The sequence below is a fragment of the Panulirus ornatus genome, chromosome 31 (genome assembly GCF_036320965.1).
Source record: "Panulirus ornatus isolate Po-2019 chromosome 31, ASM3632096v1, whole genome shotgun sequence".
Classification (NCBI taxonomy): Eukaryota; Metazoa; Arthropoda; class Malacostraca; order Decapoda; family Palinuridae; genus Panulirus; species Panulirus ornatus.
Window position 1 is genome coordinate 6796244 of NC_092254.1, and position 25438 is coordinate 6821681.

The following is a 25438-nucleotide window of genomic DNA, read 5'->3' on the forward strand; positions in this document are numbered from 1 at the left end:
TGGTCTCCTCTCGGGAATTGTGGGAAGCATCCCTAAAAGGCCCAGTCCTCTGTTCTTAACGCTACCTCGCTATCGCGGGAAATGGTGAATGGTATAAAAAAAAAAAAAAAATCAGTCAAATGCATGCCATGGGCTCAAATTTTGGGGGTTGGGACTTATGCAGACAGCTCTTGAGAACAGTGACCAAAACAATACCTATAGAGTTGAGAGAGAGCAGCAACATCATGGTGTATGTAATGGGAAGGGTGAAGATAGGTGATTCTAGGAGAAGTAATGATACACAAGTTTTTGATTCCTGTCTAATTAATTGAGAGTTGGAGGACAAGATCTCTTTGAAGTTCAGTTTTTGTCAATATAACAGAATCCTTTTTCATATCTCTTATAACACATACAGCAATTTTATGAGGAGTTTTATGCCACACAATTAAAGTATTTAACATTCCTTTACTTGCATATTTCAGCAGAAACAGTGTGGTGAAGGTGAATTCCAATGTGCATCTACTTATAAGTGCATTGGCCAGATTGAGGTGTGTGATGGTGCTCAGAATTGTCCTGACAACAGTGATGAAGCTGAATGCCCTGGCCAGCCCACCAGTACACCTACAGAATTGCCATTTGATGTGCTCAGAAAATCTGATGCTGAATCTTCAACTGAGTTGCCTACAGACTCTCCAGATTTTTATGTGACAGAGGTACTTAAAATGTTAAGTCATCACTGCACATATATATATATATATATATATATATATATATATATATATATATATATATATGTTCATATTTTATCCCTGGGGATAGGGGATTAAGAATACTTCCCACGTATTCCCTGCGTGTCGTAGAAGGCGGCTAAAAGGGGAGGGAGCGGGGGGCTGGAAATCCTCCCCTCTCGTTTTTTTTTTAATTTTCCAAAAGAAGGAACAGAGGGGGCCAGGTGAGGATATTCCAAAAAAGGCCCAGTCCTCTGTTCTTAACGCTACCTTGCTAACGCGGGAAATGACGAATAGTTTAAAAGAAAGAAAAAGATGTTCATATTTATAAAGACCATAGTGGGAAAGTCCTTCCATTTGCAGATGACCTAACAGTCACATCACAACACCCTGACACTACACAGTAACAGACTTGCAAAACTACATCATGCAACTAGAGCACTGGTGCATCTGAAATTAAATGCCTGCAACATCACAGAATTACAGTTACCCTCTTAACCCCTGACAAACATGAATCCAATCTGCACCCAAAACTCCAACCATAGTGGACACATACTTGACATATACTCCCCTTACCATAGATATTGACTTAAAGGCCATAAAGAAACCAGACATATTAGAACACTGACTCTAGATTTGCATAGTAAAAGAATCCCTTGATATCCTTTATAAGCAGTTCATCCATTCCACCCTAAATTGTATCTCACCTGCTTGATCATCCATCCTGTCAAAAGCAGATATAACAAAGGTACAAACCACACAAAACTGAGTACTCAGAACAACCATTGGCTGTCTAACAAATGTAAACAGCAACTGCATACAGAAGCAAAAATACTCCAAATACTATCACATTTCAGTATGCTTAGCAATCACTTTTGAAACAGCACAAGACCCGTCCCATCCAAGCCCTTCCTTCTCAGCAAATGACCCATAAGAAGAAATTAAAAGCTAAACCCTGCCTCTGACATAAATAGCCTTTATTCACAGGTCATCCTACACCCCATCGAACATAATGGGAGAGGGGTTTGCAGGCCCAAGACTTGCATCCATACAAAACTTTAAACATGCTATCTTTGTCCTAACAATATAAGGAAATTGATTCTGTCATTTACCAAGCAAAATTCTCCATTAACTTTGTTCATTGCATGCTGCTGTCTTGCAGGTCATTTGTGATGAAGACGAGTTTAGATGTTTATCAGGTGGGAAATGTATACCATCAAGGTGGCAGTGTGATAAGGATAAAGATTGCCAGGATGGCAGTGATGAAGCTGGCTGTGAGGTTAGTATACTTTATCATTATTGATATTTCTCTGCAACTGAGATGATTATGAAACTAGTGATTTTGTTTTATGAAATTAGATAATTCACAGTTCTAGAAATTTATTTAGGAAAAATTGTATTGATTAGCAGTAATTAAAGTGTTTTCAAATAAATTTTAATCATTAGGGTATGTAGTTGTGTAAATGTGCAGTTGTACTTCTGGAAAGGCAGTAACACAACAAACATTTGAACAGTATAGGTATATAATAGGCTCCTGTTGCATACCAACTCATGGATTAGTCAAGCTTATTTATCCTTAAGCTCAGCCCACTACGTTCATTCCTATCATCCTCTGACAATGATAATGACTAATAAGAAATTGAAACTTGGCAAGTAGCAGCACCAACAGAAAGGGTAGGTATGTCACCATTGGTGAAGAGATTGGGGTAACAGCTTAGTGAATGATTATTGCATTGTTTTTGAGTAGAATTTCTTTTGGGTCTCCAAGAGACTCTATAGTTATGCTCTTTTTGTGCATTTCATGTGACAGTGTCATTAATTGTTGTGAGTTCTCTCACCTTACTGACCAGTATTCTGGTAGATAGCTTGTAGGAGGAGTTTGTGACAGGAGGGCAAATGATGAATTTCTTAGAAATCAGAGTCATGAAAATGATTATCATAAACTAAGTGAAATAAACATTATGAAAGTTTTGTCAGCATAGACCTGGAAGACACTAGCTAGTGTTCATATTCCAGTAGCCAAGAGGATCAAGAAATATCTAGATTGTAAATTGAATCACAGAAAGTGGCAACTCACATTTGTGCCATTTACCCTAGGGTTCCAGAGTGACATTTGACCGTACAGACTTGACTAATAGTAAAATTTCCCCTATAACAAAGGTAACGTGTGCAAGTGATCAGTTTCGTTGTGATGCTGGTGACTGTATCAGAAGCGATTGGCGTTGTGATGGTTCTGAGGACTGTTTGGATTCTAGTGATGAAAAACATTGCCCCTCACAGGTATGTACCCCTTTTAGTACATATTAGAGCGTAGGATCTGACTGATATTTTATATTAGTATTATATAGCCCCAGGATGCCTTTTACGGGGTTCAGGCAGATTCAAGGCTGGAGTCCCCTCAGGAGCAGGGAAATGATTAATGCCATTGGGCTGAAGGCTCCTTGAAGAGAATGACTTCTATCCCACAGTACAGCCACTAACAGGTGGAGTTCAGTGACACCATGACCTGACTGATCAAGAAATGTGGAGCCATAAAAGGAACAGATACTCATTTGTTAGGGGTTTGAACCACCCTATGACCTTCTCACTGTCATTTTATATCACTATTAGGTTTGATGATGAGTGATCAAGAGATGACTGAATGTTTAAGGAACAGATACACATTTAATGGGTTAAGTCCATGCTAGGAATCCAGTGACCTTCTTCATTTCGTACTGTATCACTGTTTCAGGTTAAGTGCTGGTTGCTCATGAACTATGGATATGTTTATGGAACAGCTATGTATTAGATAGGGTGTTTAATCCCCTTCCCCCATGACCTCCTTCATGTCATTGTATCAAGTTAGGTGCTAATATATATTGTGGAAATCTATAAGCAGATACACATAAGATGGGGATGATCTGCCCCCTGTCTTTATGTATCACTGTCTCCAGGTTGATGCTGATTGATCAAGAGATATAAAAAGTGTTGGCAGGGAATGGAAATCCTCCCATCAATGAAATTAGGTTGTAATTGAAAATCCCAGCCCCACATGACCTTCTTCATGTCATGTATCATTGTATTAAGTTTGATGCTGATTGATCAAGAAATGTGGAGGCAAAAAAGGAAAAAATATACACAGACACACGCATCACACCAAAAGAAGTGCAAAGACCTAACAGAGAAGGTCCAGAAGAGGGGAACAAAGATGGCACCAGAATTAAGGAAAGGCTAGAAGCCTTAAATTTGCCCACCATGGAAGAGAGAATAGAGGGGTTGACCTGATCAACTTGAACTGTTGTCCTGCAGGAAGCCCATAGAAAGATACATTTGGGCAGGAAGGTAAAGTAAGTTTTATACATGTTCTATCTATATATCTATCTATCTTTATCTTTGATGCCTGGTTCATTTGGAACTCCCTCAAAGGGGTGGCCATGGCATCAGAGTCCCCGTAACTAAAGAATTCCAGTGCTGCTTCCTAACCTTTAGTACCTCACCCTGAACAGGCTACTGGCAGAGGGCAAGTCTAATGCAGTGTTTGCAGAGGCTCCTACATATGTTCTTACATATATATTCACCATTTCCTGCATTACCAAGGTAGCATCAAGAGCAGATAACTGAGCCTTTGAGGGAAAAATCCTCACTTGGCCCGTGTGTCTGTTCCTTCTTTTGGAAAAGTAAAACAGGAGGGGAGGATTTCCAGAGCCCTACCCCCACCCCTTTTAGTTACCCTCTCTGATATGTAGGGAATACGTGGGAAGTTCTTCTCCCCTATCCCCCAGGGATGGAGTGAAAAAGATTTTGAGCAATCAGGGCCTGAACATACAGGAGAATGAAAGGCGTGCAAAGAATAGAGTGAATTGGAACGATGTGGTATACTGGGGTAGACATGCTGTCAATGGATTGAACCAGGACATGTGAAGCATTTGAGGTAAACCATGGAAAGTTTTGTGGGGCCTGGATGTGGAAAGGGAGCTGTGGTTTCGATGCATTACACATGACAGCCAGAGACTGGGATGGGGAGAAAGAATACTTCCCACGTATTCCCTGTGTTTCATAGAAGGTGACTAAAACGGGAGGGAGCGGGGGGCTGGAAATCCTCCCCTCTCATTTCTAATTTTCCAAAAGAGGAACAGAGAAGGGGCCAAGTGAGGATATTACCTCTAAGGCTCAGTCCTCTGTTCTTAATGCTACTTCGTTAATGTGGGAAATGGCGAATATGTATGAAGAAAAATACATATATATATTTGTACATGAATGAAAAGGTTGGTTGATGTCTCTGGATAGGCCTGATGTTGCATTGGGTACCAGTGCCCCCACAATGATGTCTTGCTTTAAAGAATGAAAGAATCACAGCTACATAATGATGCTAGGTAAATGAAAAGTGATTCCTGATATACTCCTCTATTTCATTGTGATATGTATTTTAAGAAATTCACCCTGTTGGAAAGTTACATAAGTTTTTGTGCACCTGTAATTCCAAGGTTCATTATGTATAACAGTAATCAGAAGGGTTTTGTAATAGTTTCACTGACTTTCTGTCAAAACAGTTTGAGTATGAGCCTGTAGTTTATCTGAAAATCTGTTACAGGGTGACTATCCTCAATTGTCATTTTCCTCTCCAGATTGCTGACATGTTTTTCAATATGGTGCACAAAAGGGCTTCTACAGTATGACTGAAATCTATGATTTATTATTCTTGTGTGGTGTCAGATTGCTTAATATCTGATTTTCCTCCAGACTACTTGTGATGAGGGCCAGTATGCCTGTTCTTCAGGTAAATGTGTCTCAGCATTTTTCATTTGTGATGGTGATAAAGACTGTGACGATGGCAGTGATGAGCTTTTGTGTCATAGGGTAAGATTCTCAATTTTACATTATTTCTTTATATGTCACCATAGTAGTAGTGTTTCTTTGGCCTTCTCTAAATTAATGTAAAGTTTTATTATTCTTAGCATCATTGTCCATATATGCGTCACTGTTGGTGTTGACAATTGCTCCATATTTAACACAGGGTTATACATGAAATCTGTGTTGTGTCAAACTTCGTCTTAGAGTTTAATTTGTTATTAATGAGTACCTCAGGCTTTAACTATTGTATACGAAAAGTAATCTTTAGATTTGCTGTGTGGAGATATAAAATGATTTTACCAAACAGTTTTGGAAATGGAAAGTTGGAATTCATTATACACTAGATGGGATATGAGATGGAGGGAATTGAAAGGTTAATTTTATGGGAAATGAGTCAGTTGTTGTTCGTTGATGATACAGCACTGGTGGCTGATTCGGGTGAGAAACTGCTGAAGCTTGTGACTGAGTTTGGTAAAGTGTGTGGAAGAAGAAAGCTGAGAGTAAATGTGAATAAGAGCAAGGTTATTAGATACAGTAGGGTTGAGGGACAAGTCAATTAGGAGGTAAGTTTGAATGGAGAAAAACTGGAGGAAGTGAAGTGATTTAGATATCTGGGAGTGGATTTGGCAGTGGATGAACCATGGAAGCGGAAGTGAGTCACAGGGTGGGGGAGGGGGCGAAAGTTCTGGGAGCGTTGAAAAATGTGTGGAAGTCGAGAACATTATCTCGGAAAGTAAAAATGGGTATGTTTGAAGGAAAAGTGGTTCTAACAATGCTATATGGATGTGAGGCGTGGGCTATAGATAGAGTTGTGCGGAGGAGGGTGGAAGTGTTGGAAATGAGATGTTTGAGGACAATATGTGGTGTGAAGTGGTTTGATCGAGTAAGTAATGAAAGGGCAAGAGAAATGTGTGGAAATAAAAAGAGTGTGGTTGAGAGAGCAGAAGAGGGTGTATTGAAATGGTTTGGTCACATGGAGAGAATGAATGAGGAAAGATTGACCAAGAGGATATATGTGTTAGAGGTGGAGGGAATGAGGAGAAGTGGGAGACCAAATTGGAAGTGGAAGGATGGAGTGAAACAGATTTTGAGTGATTGAGGCCTGAACATGCAGGAGGGTGAAAGGCGTGTCAGGAATAGAGTGAATTGGAATGATGTGGTATACCGGGGTTGACGTGCTGTCATTGGATTGAACTAGTGCATGTGAAGCGTCTGGGGTAAACCATGGGAAGTTTTGTGGGGTTTGGATGTGGAAAGGGAGCTGTGGTTTCAATGCATTATACATGACAGCTAGAGACTGAGTGTGAACGAACGTTGCCTTTGTTGTCTTTTCCTAGTGCTACCCTGCGTGCATGCAGGGGGAAGGGGTTGTCATTTCATGTGTGGCAGGATGGCAATAGGAATGAATAAAAGCAGTAAGTATGAATTATGTACATGTGTACATATATGTATATGTCTGTGTGTTTATATATATGTATATGTTGAGATGTATAAGTATGTATATGTGTGTGTGTGGAAGTGTATGTACATGTGTATGTGAGTAGGTTGGGCCATTCTTTCGTCTGTTTCCTTGCACTACCTTGCTAACGTGGGAGACAGCGACAAAGTACGATAAATGAATATGAATAAATATAAATGATAATGTGGTCACTTTGATTATATTGGCCAGGATTTTTCATGGGAGGACTTTGAATTGTTACTTAAGGTCCTGAATGATTTGAAACCATCATTTAATCAGGGAGTTGATTCATAGTTCCACATCAGGAATTAGGATAGATAAAGGTATTGTTCATTCCTTTCAGGCTGATGTTAACCTTGCATGCCACTTTCTTACAGCATTAATAGAAAAGTTCCAGTATTAGAAATGATCCCATCCCACCTGCTGCCTCTTTTATCATTTTCACATCCAATGGCCTTTTCTTGGCACACTTACCAACTAGCACATAATCCTTTAGTGCTCCCAGTATGATAACGATATTTAAGCAGTCTTGTCTGCATTCATGCTGCTGCCTTAGGGGTCCATTTGCTGAATATTGCTTAGTAAATCATGTCGTACTACATTTGCATTATTGTTTGTCTCTCTGTTTGATAGATGTCATTATTAGCTCAATTCTCAGTTTTTATGTGGTTCACTAGGTATCTCTGAAACTCTCTTGCCCAGCATGCTAAAGTGAAATGTAGATTTCCATTTTAATACAAGCTCTTATGACTTTTTCACATTGCACTCTAAATTGATTCATCAAGTGCAATCAACTCCAGATACAGTACCCTTGCAGAGTATCCATTCCACAATCATGCTTTAACATATTCGTATGAAGAATTCTTAAGACCTAATCAGTTCTCTTTTTGCATCTATCCCTCTCATCCATGATCTGTCTCCTCTCTTTGTACCCTCATCTGTATTACAGGATATCTTCACCAAACTATTATCTGCTCTTATGTTTGGTGCTATGGTAGGGTTAGAAATGCATCAAATGTTAGTAACATAAAATCCATTTTTGAGGTTAGAAGCAAGCTTTGTGTTTTTTTTTTTCAGATGGTGTGTAATGATAATGAATTCAGCTGCACAGCTGATGACTTCTGCATCCCAGATCTCTTCAGATGTGATGGTGACCATGATTGTTCTAATGGTGCTGATGAGCTGAATTGTCCAGAGGTATGGCAGGAATTATGCTATATGTGTGTGAGTAAGAGAGAAAAAGAGGATAGTTAAAAGTTGAAAGAGATACAAAGTAGTTGTCCAAAGAAAACAAGACACAAGTCCAATGGAACTTGATATAGTAGTTATGTTCTAAAAAGAAACTATGAAAGGCATACTTTATTTATCCCATGACGTACATCATATAAGCTAAGATGTATTCTAGTGTCATATTTTTTATCATCCATGTTAACTAGGTTGCTTACAAGACTATTCATGCATCTTTATTATATTGTCTATAAAGTAGAGGTAGCCCATAATAATAAAATAGCTTGTAATTAGGTATTACTCATTACCTGTATGTGTACATGTTTTTGTGTCTGTCAGCACCATAGCTCCATAGAAAAGGCCCAAAGAAGGGCAACAATGGTGTTACCAAAATTAAGAGCTGAGTTGCAGGAAAAAGTAAGAGAGAAGAGTGAGACATGATCTGATCAAAATCTTTAAGTCTTTAAGAGAGAATAATGACATAGACAAAGAACAGTTCTGTGAAAGATGCATAGAGCAACCAGAGGACATATGGATAAATGGAATAAGATGGTTAATGCAGACAGCAGTTGTTTTGTTCTTTTCCCTCTGCTTGCACTTCCTTGCTAAAGAAATGCATTTTCCTTCTTCAGACACATGCACCCTATCACCCATCCATTACTTTTTTAGTTCTTCTCTGATCCTCTCTTTTTTTCATGCCATAGACATGACCTCATTCCTCCCATTATTCCTGCCCTTGAGAATTTTATACTCTTTTATTGCCTTCTTGTGTCTCTGCTCATAAGGGGCCTTTTGTTGGGAACATATAAAATGCAGTGACCTCCTTAATATGCAAGGTTGAACTTTTCTGTCTGGTGTGATACCCACATGTTTAAGAGCCTCAGGCAAAAAGTATTGGTTCCAGGAAAGAATGAAAGAAGAAAAACCTTTTTGGTAAGAAAGAATTTTAATTAGATTTACTGGGATTTCAGGTGGATTGATATAAAAGGGAAGAAATTTTGACAACAGAATTATCTTTTGACAATGAAATTAGATAACCACAGAATTAGCACTTACCTCATTGCCTCCACTTATGAAAGAGTATCCTAACAAAGTCATCAGGATAAGATGGGGAGATTAGTGTTAACTCTAATGCTATTGACAGATAACCTTACCACTGTCCTCTTTTTGCTCACTGTATCCTGTACATACAGCTTTTGCACAGCCATCTTTTATTTAATGTCATTCCTTGTATTACTGCCAATGTGTAAAGCATGAAAAGCTCTACATACTTTCATTTTATACATGAAAATACAGAAATTATATCCTGCTGCTATGACTAAATCATCTTCTGCTCTCTTCCGTAACAGATTTTGTGTGCATTGGATGAGTTCAATTGTTCCTCTGATGGTTTCTGCATCCCTCTAAAATTTCACTGTGATGGTGATGATGACTGCTTAGATGGTAGTGATGAGCATCACTGTCCACAGGTAATACAGCATTGTATAGCATTGTAATACAGGTACTAGATACTGGTACTTTATTTTACAGTTCCGCTAAGTATGTGTAACGGGATGGGGGTTATCAGTTAGTGCAAACCCTGGATGATAATGAGGCACCATTGAATACCAATATTTATTCCAGCACCTTTTCTATGACAGTTAGACAATAGCACCTTCATTAACAGCACCTTATACAGTGAGTATTGCTTAAGTGCACCCTATAATCACCCAGAGTCAAACAGCAGTGGAGGGCAGCCCTAGAATAAACAACTCTATTAGTTACTAGCCTTGACCTCGTTGCTCTCTTTTACTGTTACCTATTTCTTACGCAGATTTCTATTTCTTACTTATTAAACATGATCTCCCTTAATATGTGGTTTTTACATACACTTCAGTGTTATTATTACTTCATATTTTTGGTGTGTCCCTGTCCCCCTCCTGCTGGGGACTGTAACAAACACATCTCCCTTCAGAATATGTACGATCCTGTGATCCTTATTACAGATGTCACTGTCTATTGCTGAGGCTGCTGTATGCAATCTTGTGTAAATTCACATTTCACTTCTTAGCCTAGCCTGAGAGGACTCAAATATCCCTGAACATACCTATAAAGGCCACGTGAAGTGTCCGTCCTCCCCTCATTGGTCCAGTCTGTGAACCAGACTCCCAAGCGACGCCAAGTGTCTCCAACAACATGAGAACATCAAGGTCCGTCCCTCCACTATTGTGCTACCCCAGGGTTCTTTACACATCATTGTATTTCACAGTTGCATTTCCTTACATACAGATCATTCATAGAACAACTCATGTTTTGCTGAAATTATAGAGAGAAGTATTGAAAATTGAATAAAACTGGAAACAGTTTGTAGGTTGAGGTCAGTCCTTGATATCAGATGTAAGATGCTGTTAGAATATGTTATGTGTCTGGATTTTAATAACATTCACCAGTCAAGCTTACAATGGTAAATTGATTTTATTTGTTATCTTAAAGATGGTGTAATTACTTTAGTGTGTTATAAGGGGCAGGAGTCCCTCAAGAAAGGGGTTGACAGATGTTGTTGATCAGTTACACAGGCTTTTCATCTTTTGCATATTGCCTAAGGTGAGTTTCCTGAGGACCAGTAGAATACATATATAGCGCTCTTACTCAAAGGTAAGGGCGATAAGTTAATGCTCAAATTACAGAGATGTAAGTCTGTGGCAAGTTGTATGGGGGAGCAGTGATTGAGAGGGTGGTGGCATGCACAGAGCATTGTGACATCAGGATTGGTGGAAGATATGAGGACTAGATGGAGGCTTTAAAGAATTTGTGTGAGAAATACACGGAAGAAGAGATTTGTATGTGCTGTTTGTGGCTTTCGAGGTAGCACATGACTGGGTTCACAAAAGTGCCTTGTGAAAGATTTTACAAATATATAAAGTGGGAGGAAAGTTAAACGCACTGGGGATTTTTTATTGGGAGTTTAAAAGTATGTGTGCAAGTATGAGGTTGGAGGGTGATTGGTTCCTTGTGAAGGCAGGTCTGCATCAAGGGTGTGTGTGTTGTCATTTTAGCTGTGTATTCTCTTCATAAGAGATGAGGGTTGTAAATGTAAAGGTTGTGGAGTGAAGTGCAGGTCTACAGTATGCTGAAGTGGAGGGGACGTATGAGTCTTGGTAAGTCATTTGTTTACAAATACCCCAACTCATAGAGAAGCAAATGCATGTGTAAAAGTGGATGGATATCCGAGCAAATGTTTTAGGGTACATGTAGGTGTGATGTCACTGTGGCTATTTGATATATATATATATCCCTGGGGATAGGGAGAAAGAATACTTCCCACGTATTCCCTGCATGTCGTAGAAGGTGACTAAAAGGGGAGGGAGCGGGTGGCTGGAAATCCTCCCCTCTTGCGTTTTTTTTTTTTTTTTTTTTTCAAAAGAGGGAACAGAGAAGGGGGCCAGGTGAGGATATTCCCTCAAAGGCCCAGTCCTCTGTTCTCAACGCTACCTCGCTAATGCGGGAAATGGCTAATAGTGTGAAAGAAAAAGAAAGAAGATATATATATATATATATATATATATATATATATATATATCATCCCTGGGGATAGGGGAGAAAGAATACTTCCCACGTATTCCCTGCGTGTCGTAGAAGGCGACTAAAAGGGGAGGGAGCGGTGGGCTGGAAATCCTCCCCTCTCATTTTTTTTAATTTTCCAAAAGAAGGAACAGAGAATTGGGCCAGGTGAGGGTATTCCCTCAAAGGCCCAGTCCTCTGTTCTTAACGCTACCTTGCTAATGCGGGAAATGGCGAATAGTTTGAAAGAAAAAAAGAAATATATATATATATATATATATATATATATATATATATATATATATATATATATATATATATTCTTTTCTTTCGTTTTTTTTTTTTTTTTTTTTTTTTTTTTTTTTTTCAAAAGAAGGAACAGAGAATTGGGCCAGGTGAGGGTATTCCCTCAAAGGCCCAGTCCTCTGTTCTTAACGCTACCTCGCTAATGCGGGAAATGGCGAATAGTTTGAAAGAAGATATATATATATATATATATATATATATATATATATATATATATATATATATATATATATGTATGATATAAAATAGGATATCAGAGGTAAATGCAATTAATGGTGTTTGAAAGGGAACAGAGGGAAAGTACAGATTTTGTAAAACCATGTAGAGTGAAAGAAGAAAGTGTACTAAATTGTGCTGTGGATATGGGGGAAAAAAAAGTGGAAAAAATGAGGGAATTTAAGTATCTTGGAGCTGTCTTGGGTGAGTGTGGTAATATTGAAGGAGGGATAAGAGAGAGAGTAGTACAGGGTAGACGAGTCATTGGTTCCCTTAATAGAATAATATAGGGTAGACGTGTAAGTATGGAAGTGAAGAGAGGATTGAGGGACAGCATAGTTCTCTCAACCCTGACCTTTGCAACCAAGGCATGGACGTGGATTGAGGAACAGAGGTCAAGAATCCAGGCTGTGGAAATGAGCTGTTTGAGAAGAGTATGTGGTGTGACTAGATGGAATGAAGAAAGAAAGAATGGGTGTATGAGATATGTGGTATGGCAAGGAATGCAAAGGGAGTGAATTGTGGAGTGGTAGAATGAGTGAAATGTAATACTTTGAGGTGGTTTAAGCATGTGGAAAATATGCCAGACTGGGAGTTTACAAGAAGAGTGTATGGTAGTACAATTTTAGGGGTTAGTGTGAGTGGAAGATCACCTGTGACTGGGCAAATAGAGTGGATGAATACTGGAGGGAGAGGAACAGAGGAAGAATGCATGAAATGGTGTATGCGAGGGAGGCATGTAAGGACATGGCTACACCTTGATGAAAGTTCCCAGAGGGAACAGGTGTCAGTGATATAGATAGATAGGCAGTAGTTAGGAACACCAGGCAGGGGCATTGGTTAGACGTCAGTAAGAACATTAGGTAGGGGCCTTTTCAAACACTGTGCTTGAGTTGCCCTCAGCCATTGGCCTATAAATGGCGAGGCACTAAAGGATAAGAAGGAGCACTGGAATTCACTTGTTATGGAGCCTCTGTTGCTCTGGCCACCCCTCTGAGGGAGTTCCAGGAGGGATGAGGCATCAGAGATACAGATATATAGATGGACATAGGTAAACAAATGTTTCAATGTACAAGAATGCTACATTGAAATAGGCTGGTTTAATTGGTGTTTTTGTGTCTGTGTTGATTCTTTGTCTTGATTACATGCTGTAGGTGCTTCTCATGATTGCATTATTGAAATTAGCTTTTATGTATGGGGAGGGAGTTTTACACTCTTGGGGCCCCATCTCTTGATCATTCTCTTGATATCAGACAGCTTTGTAATTTCTATGTGTTGTCTACAATAACCATTTCTCATTACTTTACATTTAATCATGTTGAAATTCATCATCCATGTATTGACCAACTTAAGAGTCTGTTTAAATCTTCTTGTGAGTCAGTGCAATGCTCCATGTTTTTCACTACCTACATGACCTTTGCATCATCTATAAACATATTGAGGTAGGAGTCCATACCTTCTGGCAGGTCACTCACATATCAAAAAGAGTAGCAATTCCATAACAGAACCTTGTTGTTTATCTTCATCCATTTGGAGAAGGCTTCCCTGATAACCTTCTGTTCATCAGAAATCTCCTCTTTTTCTGCTGGGTGACTGTTTCTTAATCACCCTCCCATTCAGTAGGGTGCCATCTCTTTTATTTGAGACAAAACTCACTCTCCCATAGAGACTTAAAAGGTTCATAGCACATGACCTCCTCTCCCTAAGGGCTTTTCACTTATATTTCTCTTCTCTAGAAAGTCATCCATATGCTTTCTGATTATCTTTTCCAGAACCTAACAGACTACGCTTGTCAGGGAGAGTGGTCTGTTCACTGCCTATTCCTGGTCTCCTTTCTTATAGTTGGGTATGACGTTTGCCCTTTTACATGTTTCCAGGGTGAGTGTAGTGGAGATGACTTTCAGTGTATGAATAAAGAAAAATGCATTCCCAAGGCCAGCTTATGTGATGGTGTTGATGACTGTCAGGACAACAGTGATGAGGCTGTTTGCCCATATCAGCCAGATATAGTGCCCGTTACAAATTCCCCAGGAGACACGACACATCTTGATAAAGTGAGTATTATTTTCATGTTAGATGCTCAGAAATTTCATTGAAATATTTTTACTTGTATAAATAGGAAGTCTGGATTTGAAGGCCATATAGAAAGAATTATATAGTTGAGAGCTGGAAAGAAGATGAAAATCTTCTGTGTATATTTAAGAAGAAAAGTTGAAATTGCTGTAGTTTATGATCATCACTAAGTTACATTAGATTGATAAACTTAATAGGATTCAGAAACACTACAAGTTAAGGAATGGAACATGTGAACTTTCATGAAAGACTTTCATGAAAGATTTTGAAAACTTCTCTCATGCACCTGTACAATGAAACAATTAGTTTTGGGTTGTGAAAATATGGGCAGAGGATTAGGAAACATTGTTTCTTGTCTTAGAATGCCACTAGTTACCATATTGAGGATTTTCAAATTCCCTAAAAAGAAGAGAAGTAGTTTTGAGAATTTATGCATGACAACAGATAAGTGGAATTAAGGATATATCTTTGTATGTGGTAATACAATATATGCATAGCAACATATATATATATATATATATATATATATATATATATATATATATATATATATATCCCTGGGGATAGGGGAGAAAGAATACTTCCCACGTATTCCCTGCGTGTCGTAGAAGGCGACTAAAAGGGAAGGGAGCGGGGGCTGGAAATCCTTCCCTCTCAGTTTTTTTTTAATTTTCCAAAAGAAGGAACAGAGAAGGGGGCCAGGTGAGGATGTTCCCTCAAAGGTCCAGTCCTTTGTTCTAAACGCTACCTTGCTAACGCGGGAAATGGCGAATAGTATGAAAAATATATATATATATATATATATATATATATATATATATATATATATATATGTGTGTATATATATATATATATATATGTATTATATATATATATATATATATATATATATATATATATATATATACATTTTTTTTTTTTTTTTTTTTTTTATACTTTGTCGCTGTCTCCCGCGTTTGCGAGGTATATATATATATATATATATATATATATATATATATATATATATATATATATATATATATATATATATATTTTTTTTTTTTACCCCTGGGGATAGGGGAGAAAGAATACTTCCCACGTATTCCCTGCGTGTCGTAGAAGGCGACTAAAAGGGAAGGAAGCGGGTGGCTGGAAATCCTCCCCTCTCGTTTTTTTTTAATTTTCCAAAAGAAGGAACAGAGAAGGGGGCCAGGTGAGGATATTCCCTCTAAGGCCCAGTCCTCTGTTGATAACGCTACCTCGCTAATGCGGGAAATGGCGAATAGTACGAAAGAAAAAGAAAAAAAAAAAAAAAAAATATATATATATATATATATATATATATATATATATATATATATATATAGATGAAAGTAAAGACATCCTGAGTTTAAAGATTTCATGAATCAGAAGCTGTGCTTTACCAAGTTGGATTAAAAGTGCATAAGGAGGAAACACGTGAAACCTTTAAGAGAAGGTGTCGACAAATGGTATTGCAAAGTTTTGAATAATCCTGGTAAAGGCATCTGTATAGTGTAGGTGGTCACAGAAAACATTTACACCCATTATGCACCTAAAATTGACACAGTTAGAGCCCAGTATGAAACGGTAACATGGGGTTAATTTCCACCTCTCCTCACATGTATTATTCTCCTCTGCAGTTTGCCCCATAAGCATGAGAGATCTTTTCTTGGATTATTGAATTTTGGACCTTCTGACTCAATGACTGGTGGTGAGCATTGGCTTTCCCCACCTGTTGTGATCCTCTCAACTAGATGGTGGCTGTTTATTCATTAGGGGCCTTTCCTCATCTGTTCAGAGACCACCACAGATATGATATCATCAACCCACTGGTATATTGGTTTGGCTTATATTTCTTTCTGTGCCCTTGTGGTATCTACCTACATTTTGTTGTCTTGATTGGTGATGTTGATGAAGTGCGAAAGCATGATATATGGAAATCATTTATACGGAATTTTTGGATCTTTGTTTCCATGGGCTGTGTGAAAGCTAACCAGAGTGCGTTCTGCTACCAGTATTTTATTTATCTAAATATTTATTATATTTTATTGTTGTTCCCTGCATCAGTGAGGTAGCACCAGGAAACAGACGAAGAAAGATTTAACCACTCATTTACAGACATATATACATACATGCTCATATACATACATATGCATATACATATCAATATATACATACATATACATACACATACACAGCCATATACATATATACACATGTACATATTTATATTTGCTTGCCTTCATCTATTCCTGGTGCCACCCCACCCCACAGAAAACAGCATTGTCACCCTCTGCATCAGCGAGGTAGTGCCAGGAAATAGACAAAAAAGGCCACATTTGCTCACACTCGGTCTCTAGCTGTCGTGTGTGATGCACCAAAACCTCAACTTCCTAGCCACATCCAGATCCCCATAGACCTTTCCATGGTTTACCCCAGGTGTTTCACATGCCATGGTGCTATCCATTGACAGCATACCGACCAGGTATATCTTATCATTCCAATTCATTCTGTTTCTTGCACGCCTCACACCCTCTTGCATGTTCAGGCCCTGATTACTCAAAATCTTTTTCACGCTATACTTCCACCACCAGTTTAGTCTCCTACTTCTCCTTGTTCCCTCCACCTCTGACATATATATGCTCTTTGTTCAGTCTTTTTCCCTCCTGTTCTGCTTTTCCAAAAGAAGGAGCAGAGACGTTGGCCAAGCGAGGATTGTTCTCTCCAAAGCTCAGTCATCTGTTCGTGACACTACTTTGCTAACATGGGAAATGAATATGTATAGAAAAAAGAAATATATATATATATATATATATATATATATATATATATATATATATGTATATATATATATATATATATATATATATATATATATATATATATATATATATATATATTTATATATATATATATATATATATATATATATATATATATATATATATATATATATATATATATATATATATATATTTTTTTTTTTTTTCATACGATTCGCCATTTCCCGCATTTGCGAGGTAGCATTAAGAACAGAGGACTGGGCCTTAGAGGGAAAATCCTCACCTGGCCCCCTTCTCTGTTCCTTCTTTTGGAAAATTAAAAAAAAAATATATATATATATATATATATATATATTTTTTTTTTTTTCATACAATTCACCATTTCCCGCATTAGCGAGGTAGCGTTAAGAACAGAGGACTGGGCCTTTGAGGGAATATCATCACCTGGCCCCCTTCTCTGTTCCTTCTTTTGGAGAAAAAAAAGAGAAAAAAAAAATGAGAGGAGAGGATTTCCAGCCCCCCGCTCCCTTCCCTTTTATTCGCCTTCTACAACATGCAGGGAATACGTGGGAAGTATTCTTTCTCCCCTATCCCCAGGGATATATATATATATATATATATATATATATATATATATATATATATATATATATATATATATATGAATATATATATATATATATATATATATATATATATATATATATATATATATATATATATATATATATATATATTTATCCCTAGGGCTAGGGGAGAAAGGTAATTGCCCACGTATTCCCTTCTTGTTGTAGAAGGTGATTAAGAGGGGCGAGAGTGGGTGGCTAGAAATCCTCCTACAATGCATTTACCTTAGGTAATTACATCACAACACTTATTGACCTATGATGCAGACCACTGGACACGGCCAGCTTCTTGAGTGCTGCAGGAGCCTTGTAAGGATAGAAGTGACTCTTGGGTTAGGAAGGTAAGGTAAGGTAATGTGAGATATACACTGTTCCACCTCTTTACATGTTTATAATCTTCCTTGTCAAGGTTTTGTCGCTACCCACCGCAATGATGATTCGCATCCATTGTTTAGGCTTAATTTATCTTAGGTTGTATCCTAAATCCTGCAAGTATGGCATCCAATTCCAGCAATGTATTAATTGCCAGACCTTTGTCTATCAAGGTAGAGAAACATGAGCATATTTTATGAAATACTGCATCCCAAAATAGACATTTGTAAATGACTGCTGAAAGTTGAGAGACATATGTCTTTGATATTTTTAAAACTCAAAAAGAACAGCAATTCAAAGTGTATTGCTGAGCCAAACTCAGAAAACATGGTAACAAAAAGACTTAAGCTGAACCTAAACTTGGTAAGTCTGCCACCATACTGTATGAATGGTTCAAACAAAAATATGAAGATTTATCAGTTTGAGGTTAGTATTTATTTGATTGATTTTTTTTTTCAATTTTGCCTTTGTTTAAAGCTGTCATTATTGTTGAGAGTCACAGACATATAGTATGCTTGAATATGAACAAGGTATCAAAGTGATTTTAAGAATGATATATAGGGGAAATGCTTATTGTAACCATTCATAATTCCATTGGACTGGCGAGTGTTAGATGATAAAGATTTCCCTCAGTATATATATATATATATATATATATATATATATATATATATATATATATATATATATATATTATCCCTGGGGATAGGGGAGAAAGATTACTTTCCACATATTCCCTGCGTGTCGTAGAAGGCGACTAAAAGGGGAGGGAGCAGGGGTCTGGAAATCCTCCCCTCCCATTTTTGATTTTCCAAAAGAGTGAACAGAGAAGGGGGCCAAGTGAGCATGTTTCCTCTAAGGCTCAGTCCTCTGATCTTAACGCTATCTTGTTAATGTGGGATATGGCGAATATGTGTGAAAAAAATATACATATTTGTGTGTGTGTTTTTATTTTCAGGAAGAAGAGAAAAAGTGAATGTGGCTGCTTACAAGTAGAACGTTGGTCATGTTGTAGATCTACAGCATTTATTGTAGTTATTAGTTGCTCATAGCAAGTACAATTGCTGATCAGTACAAAGGTGTGTCTTGAGCACCATGTACAAGCCCAGAAATTTCATGCATGTGTTGTACCATTTGGAACTGTTATGTTGCCAGTAACTGATTAATGAAAAGCTCATTAATCCATCAGTCAATACAAGACTAAATTATGACTAAGGTTACTAGACTTTTGAGGGTTCATGAACATGAATTTGTTCCTCTGAACATGTCTAGACTTGATAAAGCAATAGAGACCAGAGAGATATTGAAGTCTTACATGGCATCATTGTACATTTCATATTGTATCAAATATTACACTTTCAAATTACAAAAGAATCCTAGAAAAATATGTAGAAACTGATGTAATGGGTCCCCTAAGTACTTATTCCATTTTTAAGAGTTAAACCTGGAAAGTTATCTTTACGTATATACATATATGTGTATATGAGTGGATGAGCCCATTCTTCATCTGTTTCCTGGCACTACCTCACTGATGTGGGAAACAGCAATCAGGTATGATTGATAAATGAATGAATGAATCTATTAGATGTAGACGAAATTGCTGTACCATCAAGGTAGATTTTTATATCTTTCTTAAATGGACTTTAAGGGATGTGCATAGAGAAGATACAAAGTGACAAGAGGAATGTTTAGCATCACTTAAATCCAAGAGTTAAGGCTAAATGACCTATTCCTCAAGTTTCTGTCTTAGACTTAGATTACAGTGATAAAAGAAACATTTACCGTCTCATTTCTTCCAAGCTAAAGATACAGTAAAACCCGCTGTAGACAATAGTCAAGCATAAGTAGATGCCCAGCTTCAGCTAAACTTGTTTACTTCATCAAGTATACTAAACAGCAAAGAAAATGCTTGTTTCCAGGCTCTCAGACATTAAGTCATTGATTCTACGACAGGAAAACTGTGATATGTTTCTCAAGTTCCAGATTTAGGAACAACCGTTGAAAGTTCGCTGTTGCAAAAATATTAGGTTTCTCTGCCATTTGCTTTTGAGAATAATTTATTCAAAGCTATGCCATTAGCAAAAGCTGCTAAGATATAAGGAAGTGGATACCTATGAACCATCAGTAATTGACTGCCTACTGAAAAGCACTACTTGATGTTATGTTGTCTTGAAAATTTGATACTCAGAGACACTAGCATCAAAGCTCAGACTAATTTAGAAAGAATGGGAAAAAACACAACCCCTTGCATAATCAGAAGTATTTATTCTTGTTGGCACTGAAACTTTGGCAACTTGTAATTTGTGCTGAAACATGGGAGACCTTGTGAGTAAGTAATCTTAACTGGAACTGTTCATCTGACAGCTGTATTGATGTTGGTTGCCCTTTATTGCTTTACGTATGATGGGAAAGTAATATCGTATGAGTACTGTAGTTGCATTAGAGGAATGTTCTTTTGATATAGATCTTCAAGATGGTTACATTTGGAAGACATATTTTCTAAATATTAATTTCCATGATGGTTTATATTTGTCCTTTATACAGTCATAAATTAGAGTAGCAGTTCTGTTATGTAATGTAACTAAAAATTATTTTTGGGAGTTGGTGAACTCCATAACACCTTTTCTGGGAATTAGGGCTTTTGAAGAACTTCAGTGTACTAGATGACTTTACATGCTGGCATTATCATATATAAGAGTGTTATAGTGTAATTAAATTATTTTTGATGTTGGAGTTGTTTTATCTGTAAAATCTTGCTGTAGTGAATTCTTGGCAGCTTAAGTTATGTAACCATGGCTTACTTTATTCATCTTTTAAATAATCCAGTTTATTTGTATAATGTATTCAAGTTGTCCATGCAGACATATCTTACTGTTAGTGCTTTGTCATACCATTGACTTAACCAGGGCATATTTTTTTTATATTTTGATATTTTGTGAAACTTTTCATTTGTTTATGTATAGGTAGTATTGTCTGTGTGTGAAGGTTTGTTGATAAACACCCAGTGATAAAGGCTCAACAAAGGACAGAAGTATCTTTGAAAATAATAGATATAAACCTTTTAGTATGTGGAATAAATCATAGAATGACATTCTGTACCTATTTTGTATTTATTATTGAATTCCCCAAGGTAGCCATATTAATTTTGAGCATAGATTCCATATATGCTTAGTAAAACAGATAATAAGGAAGAACAAGCTTATCAAGATTAATTATAATATATTTTTTCATTGAATTTTCAGTATTATTTGGTAATTCATTGCAAATTGATTTTTCTGTGGAGTAGGTTTTGTAGCACATGGATCAGATGTATTCTCTCCAACATGTGCCACTTCCCCTTCTGAATATTCTGACCTAGATACCCCAAAGGCTCTTTCATTCCTTTCTCACATCTTGATCTTCTACCCCTTCCCCCTCCACTTCTGACACAGATTCTCCTTGCTGGTCTATCTTTACTTTTCCTTTCTAGAACCATTTTAGAATTCCCTAGTGATCCTTCTCAATCAGGTTGCATTTTCTACCACAGCTTTCTTTATGCTAAGATTTCTTACATGATCACTCTTGTATCATACCACAAACCATCGCAGTCATTTAATTTCCAACACATCCAACCTGCTCCTTTCTTGTGTATTCAAGGCTCAGTATTCATATCCATACAACACTGCTTTGATTATTGTGCCCTCAAACCTTCTGATCTTTGTCCTTACAGACATTGACTTCTCATTCCACGTACTCTTTAACTAATGCATCCAGGACCCTTTTCTTCCTTATGACTCGCATCAGTCCCCATGCTTTCATTTATTGACACATCCACACCCTCCTATATCCTCCAATACACTTGATTACCTTCCATTTGTTTATATTTACTCTCAAGCTTTTCCTTTCACTTATCTCAAACTCATTCTCCTCTCATTCTCTCCCTCCATCACCATGCTATAAACCCACATCTTGCTCCAACACCCTTTTATTTACCCTTTCACTGACCTTTTTATGGACAGATCAAACACATGTCATGACGTCACATATTGTTGATGCAGACTTACATTCATGTGATAGTAGGTTTACTAGATTTGTAATGAAGGTTATTTGTGACTGAGGATGAAGTTTGTGAGAGGATGGGAGAATACTTTTAAGAGCTGATAGGAATGATGATATGAGAGTTGGAGATATTCATTCTTTTTTATATCCAGTAATTTATGTAAACAGTTGCTTTCTTTGCACTTAAGAAATGCATGTAAGTTGGGAAACTTCTTTATTGTAAAAGTCATTTAATTTCTTTCAAGATTCATTTCCACATCTCTGTGCTTTAATACATTTTGAATCTGAGTTGAGGTTTCATGGAAGAGAAATTGTTGAAGAGTCTTTTTAGAATGAGTAATTCTAGGAGTTCTGTGGCAGTAGCTAGGTGTCTGAATTTCTTCTATTCAAAGGGGTCTTTGATTGTATCCTTCTAAAGAGGCATTATGTTAAAATTCATTAAGCTTTTGAAAATGAACTGGAGGACTGTGTATGTATTCATAGACATATTCAGCACTGTGTAAGGCTGGCTGAAGGATACCTGTTTGCTTTTGAAATTAGTCCATTCCATCCCATGATTTTAATGATGTAGAGTCTTACTAATGTATTTTCTATCTTTAAGTGGATAGTTGAAGTCCCTTGAGTTCAGGATGCTCAGCTTCTTCAAAAGACAGTCTATGTTTGCATCTTTCACATAGTTAAGAGTGTCCAAGAAGTGAAATCTTTGATGCTGTAGTAGCATCCACCTTTCTTTGTGCATCCCTCAGGGGAAGTGATTCATAATATGGGCTCATAAAGATTACTTCCTTTCTTGTCAGATATTTGTCACCAGTGGCCAGTTTAGATACCTTTGCTTGTGACCCTAGCAACTTTTCAAGGGCTTTACACTAAAGATGATTTATTCTAGGCGTTTATATGCTGCTTGTAATCATTAAAGGCCACCTCTAGCTTTACCATTTAAGCACTACACACATATTGCTATGTATGTTATCACCAGTAACAAGCTGTCTTTAGGTTAGATCAAGTTAAAATTGTTGTTGTACTCAACCAGCAAGTTCCATTTTTGTCTTGTTGCAGATGCTCTATGCCTCTCCTTAACCATTTTGTTGACATCATGTAGTTACAGCTACTTGTTATGATTTTTGGTGCAAGACCTTTTTACAGACATCCTTAGCTCCAAAAATGACTGCAAACTTGTGGAAAGGGGACTATAACTTGTCTAGCAAGACTGTACCATACATTTCTATTCTTCATGATCTTCAAAATCCCACCTGAGTTCCAGATCTTGGCACCCTGCTATTTAGTATAACAGAATATAACTTGTAAAATACATAACCATTAGGGGACAGTGGAAAGATTATTGTCTCTCATATGCATTTTGATGTTTCCTTATGACTATGAATGATAGAGTAACATGGTGACCAGCCATAATCTAGATACTAGGAAGCCTTGACTGATATATGTATAAAACTGTATTGTGCGGTAGGTTTGCTACATGTCCACCATAACTCCCTTATTTCGTCAAGGAGTTCTGGTTTTCGTACTGTAATTGCATAGAGCTATATTACTGTTTTACTTAATGAGATAGGTTTTTCCTATATATTTTTGTTGTTCATTTCAGTTTTCTGTTTTTTAGAAAGATAATACTGATAAATGATGTCCCCTGTATTATTGATTTTGAATACATAGGCTGACCTTTGAGTATTTAATAACATATTCAAATAAGACAGGGAATGAAGTAGAGTTAGTGTGTAGACCAAGCCTCAAGGAGGATTTCAAACTGTGACTAGAGACTGTCTTAAGACTGAGATATCAAGTGATCTTTATCAAGGAGTAGCCAGCTTTCTTGGGGCGTAAACAAATTCATGTTTGATTGCTTGATTTTTATACTGACGGCTTATAAGATTTGACTCCTTAATTGCTGTAAGTAATTAGACTGAAGTCTGGATCCAGCTTGACTATGAACAATATCCTGAGCATCATTGATAACATTCATTATTTTTTTTAGCAGAATGGTTATGCCATGCAGCACCAGTAATAACACTATCCCTCCTGCTTATCAAGATAGAAGGGGCTGAGGGTGTGGAGAGGAAGAGTCTAAGGGTTTGTGATTGTAATGTGGATAGTGAATTGTGAAAGGGGGCAACACCTTACACATACATGTTTTTTCCACAAATCAAGACTCAGCAGTATTATGAAGTAAAGTCTGGCATTGATGATACTCAATGAACAAGTGCTTTTGTATATCATCAGTAGTTTTACATGCACACCACTTTTATTAGCCAGCTCAATTACATGAGTTTTATCTCCTTGATGGAGATAACTTTTTCCATCTTCATTACAGTCACCTTACAAATGGAGAAGGTAGGGCTTTCCAAGCAAATGATCAATTTGGTTCCTTGCTTCTTAATCCTCTTAATGTAACCTTACCTTGCCTCCTTACTGAAGCATAACTCTTCAGTTAAAGGATCTGCTGCTGCTTCTGGCTTTTGTACAATAGCTTTGCAATATCACATATTGCATCTAGCTCATGCTCATTTCTAGCATGGCTTTCTGTCTTATGAGGTATGATGACTGCAAAAGTTTAGACACATTTGCTGAACTTGAAATTACATGGTAGAGTCTGTTGTCAGAGCCCACAACTGCTTGCATTCTTCTCCACCAACAGGTCTGAATTTAGTTGTCTCACATCTTCTGCTTCTGGCCATGCTGCCTCTTCATGAATCACTTCAGTGTCATGTGAGGTCTGGTGCTGCTCATATCAAAAGTGGTCATATGTAAAGGCTTTGGATTGACAGTACATGGTGGCAGAGTTGCACATTAGCATGTCTTTATTATAACAAGACTAAAACAAGGGAGTAGCTTGAAAAAACAAAGAAAAAATTGAGGCCCTTCCAAAACAAGGCATTTACAGAAAGTGGAGATCAAGACACTCACAATACTAATGCAAGGAGATAAGAAGTATCAAACAGTGGTCCTGAGAATAATGCATATAACTGCAGATGGAGGAATGGGTCTAAAAGTAGTACTGTATATACATACATAGAAAATGTAGTAGTTAATGGCAAAGAATAGGAATTCAGCGACTGCATAGGGCACTTGAAATTTTATATTATTAGAGCTAAGACAAAACATCTCATAGAGAAAGATTCATATTTAGTATGTCAAATACATGCTAGCAAGGGATAAAGAGATGCCAGAGGAAGAGGGATTTGGTGCTATGTCTGCAACTGCCTTTAACAAAAAATGCAGGTCTGTGTGGGTGAATGGAGTGTGAAA

The 25438-nt window shown here is 37.3% G+C and overlaps 1 protein-coding gene across 1 annotated transcript in view; it reads left to right on the forward strand.

The window, feature by feature from the left end:
* The window catches only part of LOC139758624 (uncharacterized), a 57236-nt gene that overhangs the window by 22522 nt on the left and 9276 nt on the right, over positions 1–25438 (forward strand). The window contains exons 10-16 of the mRNA XM_071680133.1: positions 462–692; positions 1870–1986; positions 2868–2987; positions 5427–5543; positions 8074–8193; positions 9573–9692; positions 14163–14339. Coding sequence (XP_071536234.1) covers positions 462–692; positions 1870–1986; positions 2868–2987; positions 5427–5543; positions 8074–8193; positions 9573–9692; positions 14163–14339 — 1002 coding nt within the window. The remainder of the gene's footprint in view (positions 1–461; positions 693–1869; positions 1987–2867; positions 2988–5426; positions 5544–8073; positions 8194–9572; positions 9693–14162; positions 14340–25438) is intronic.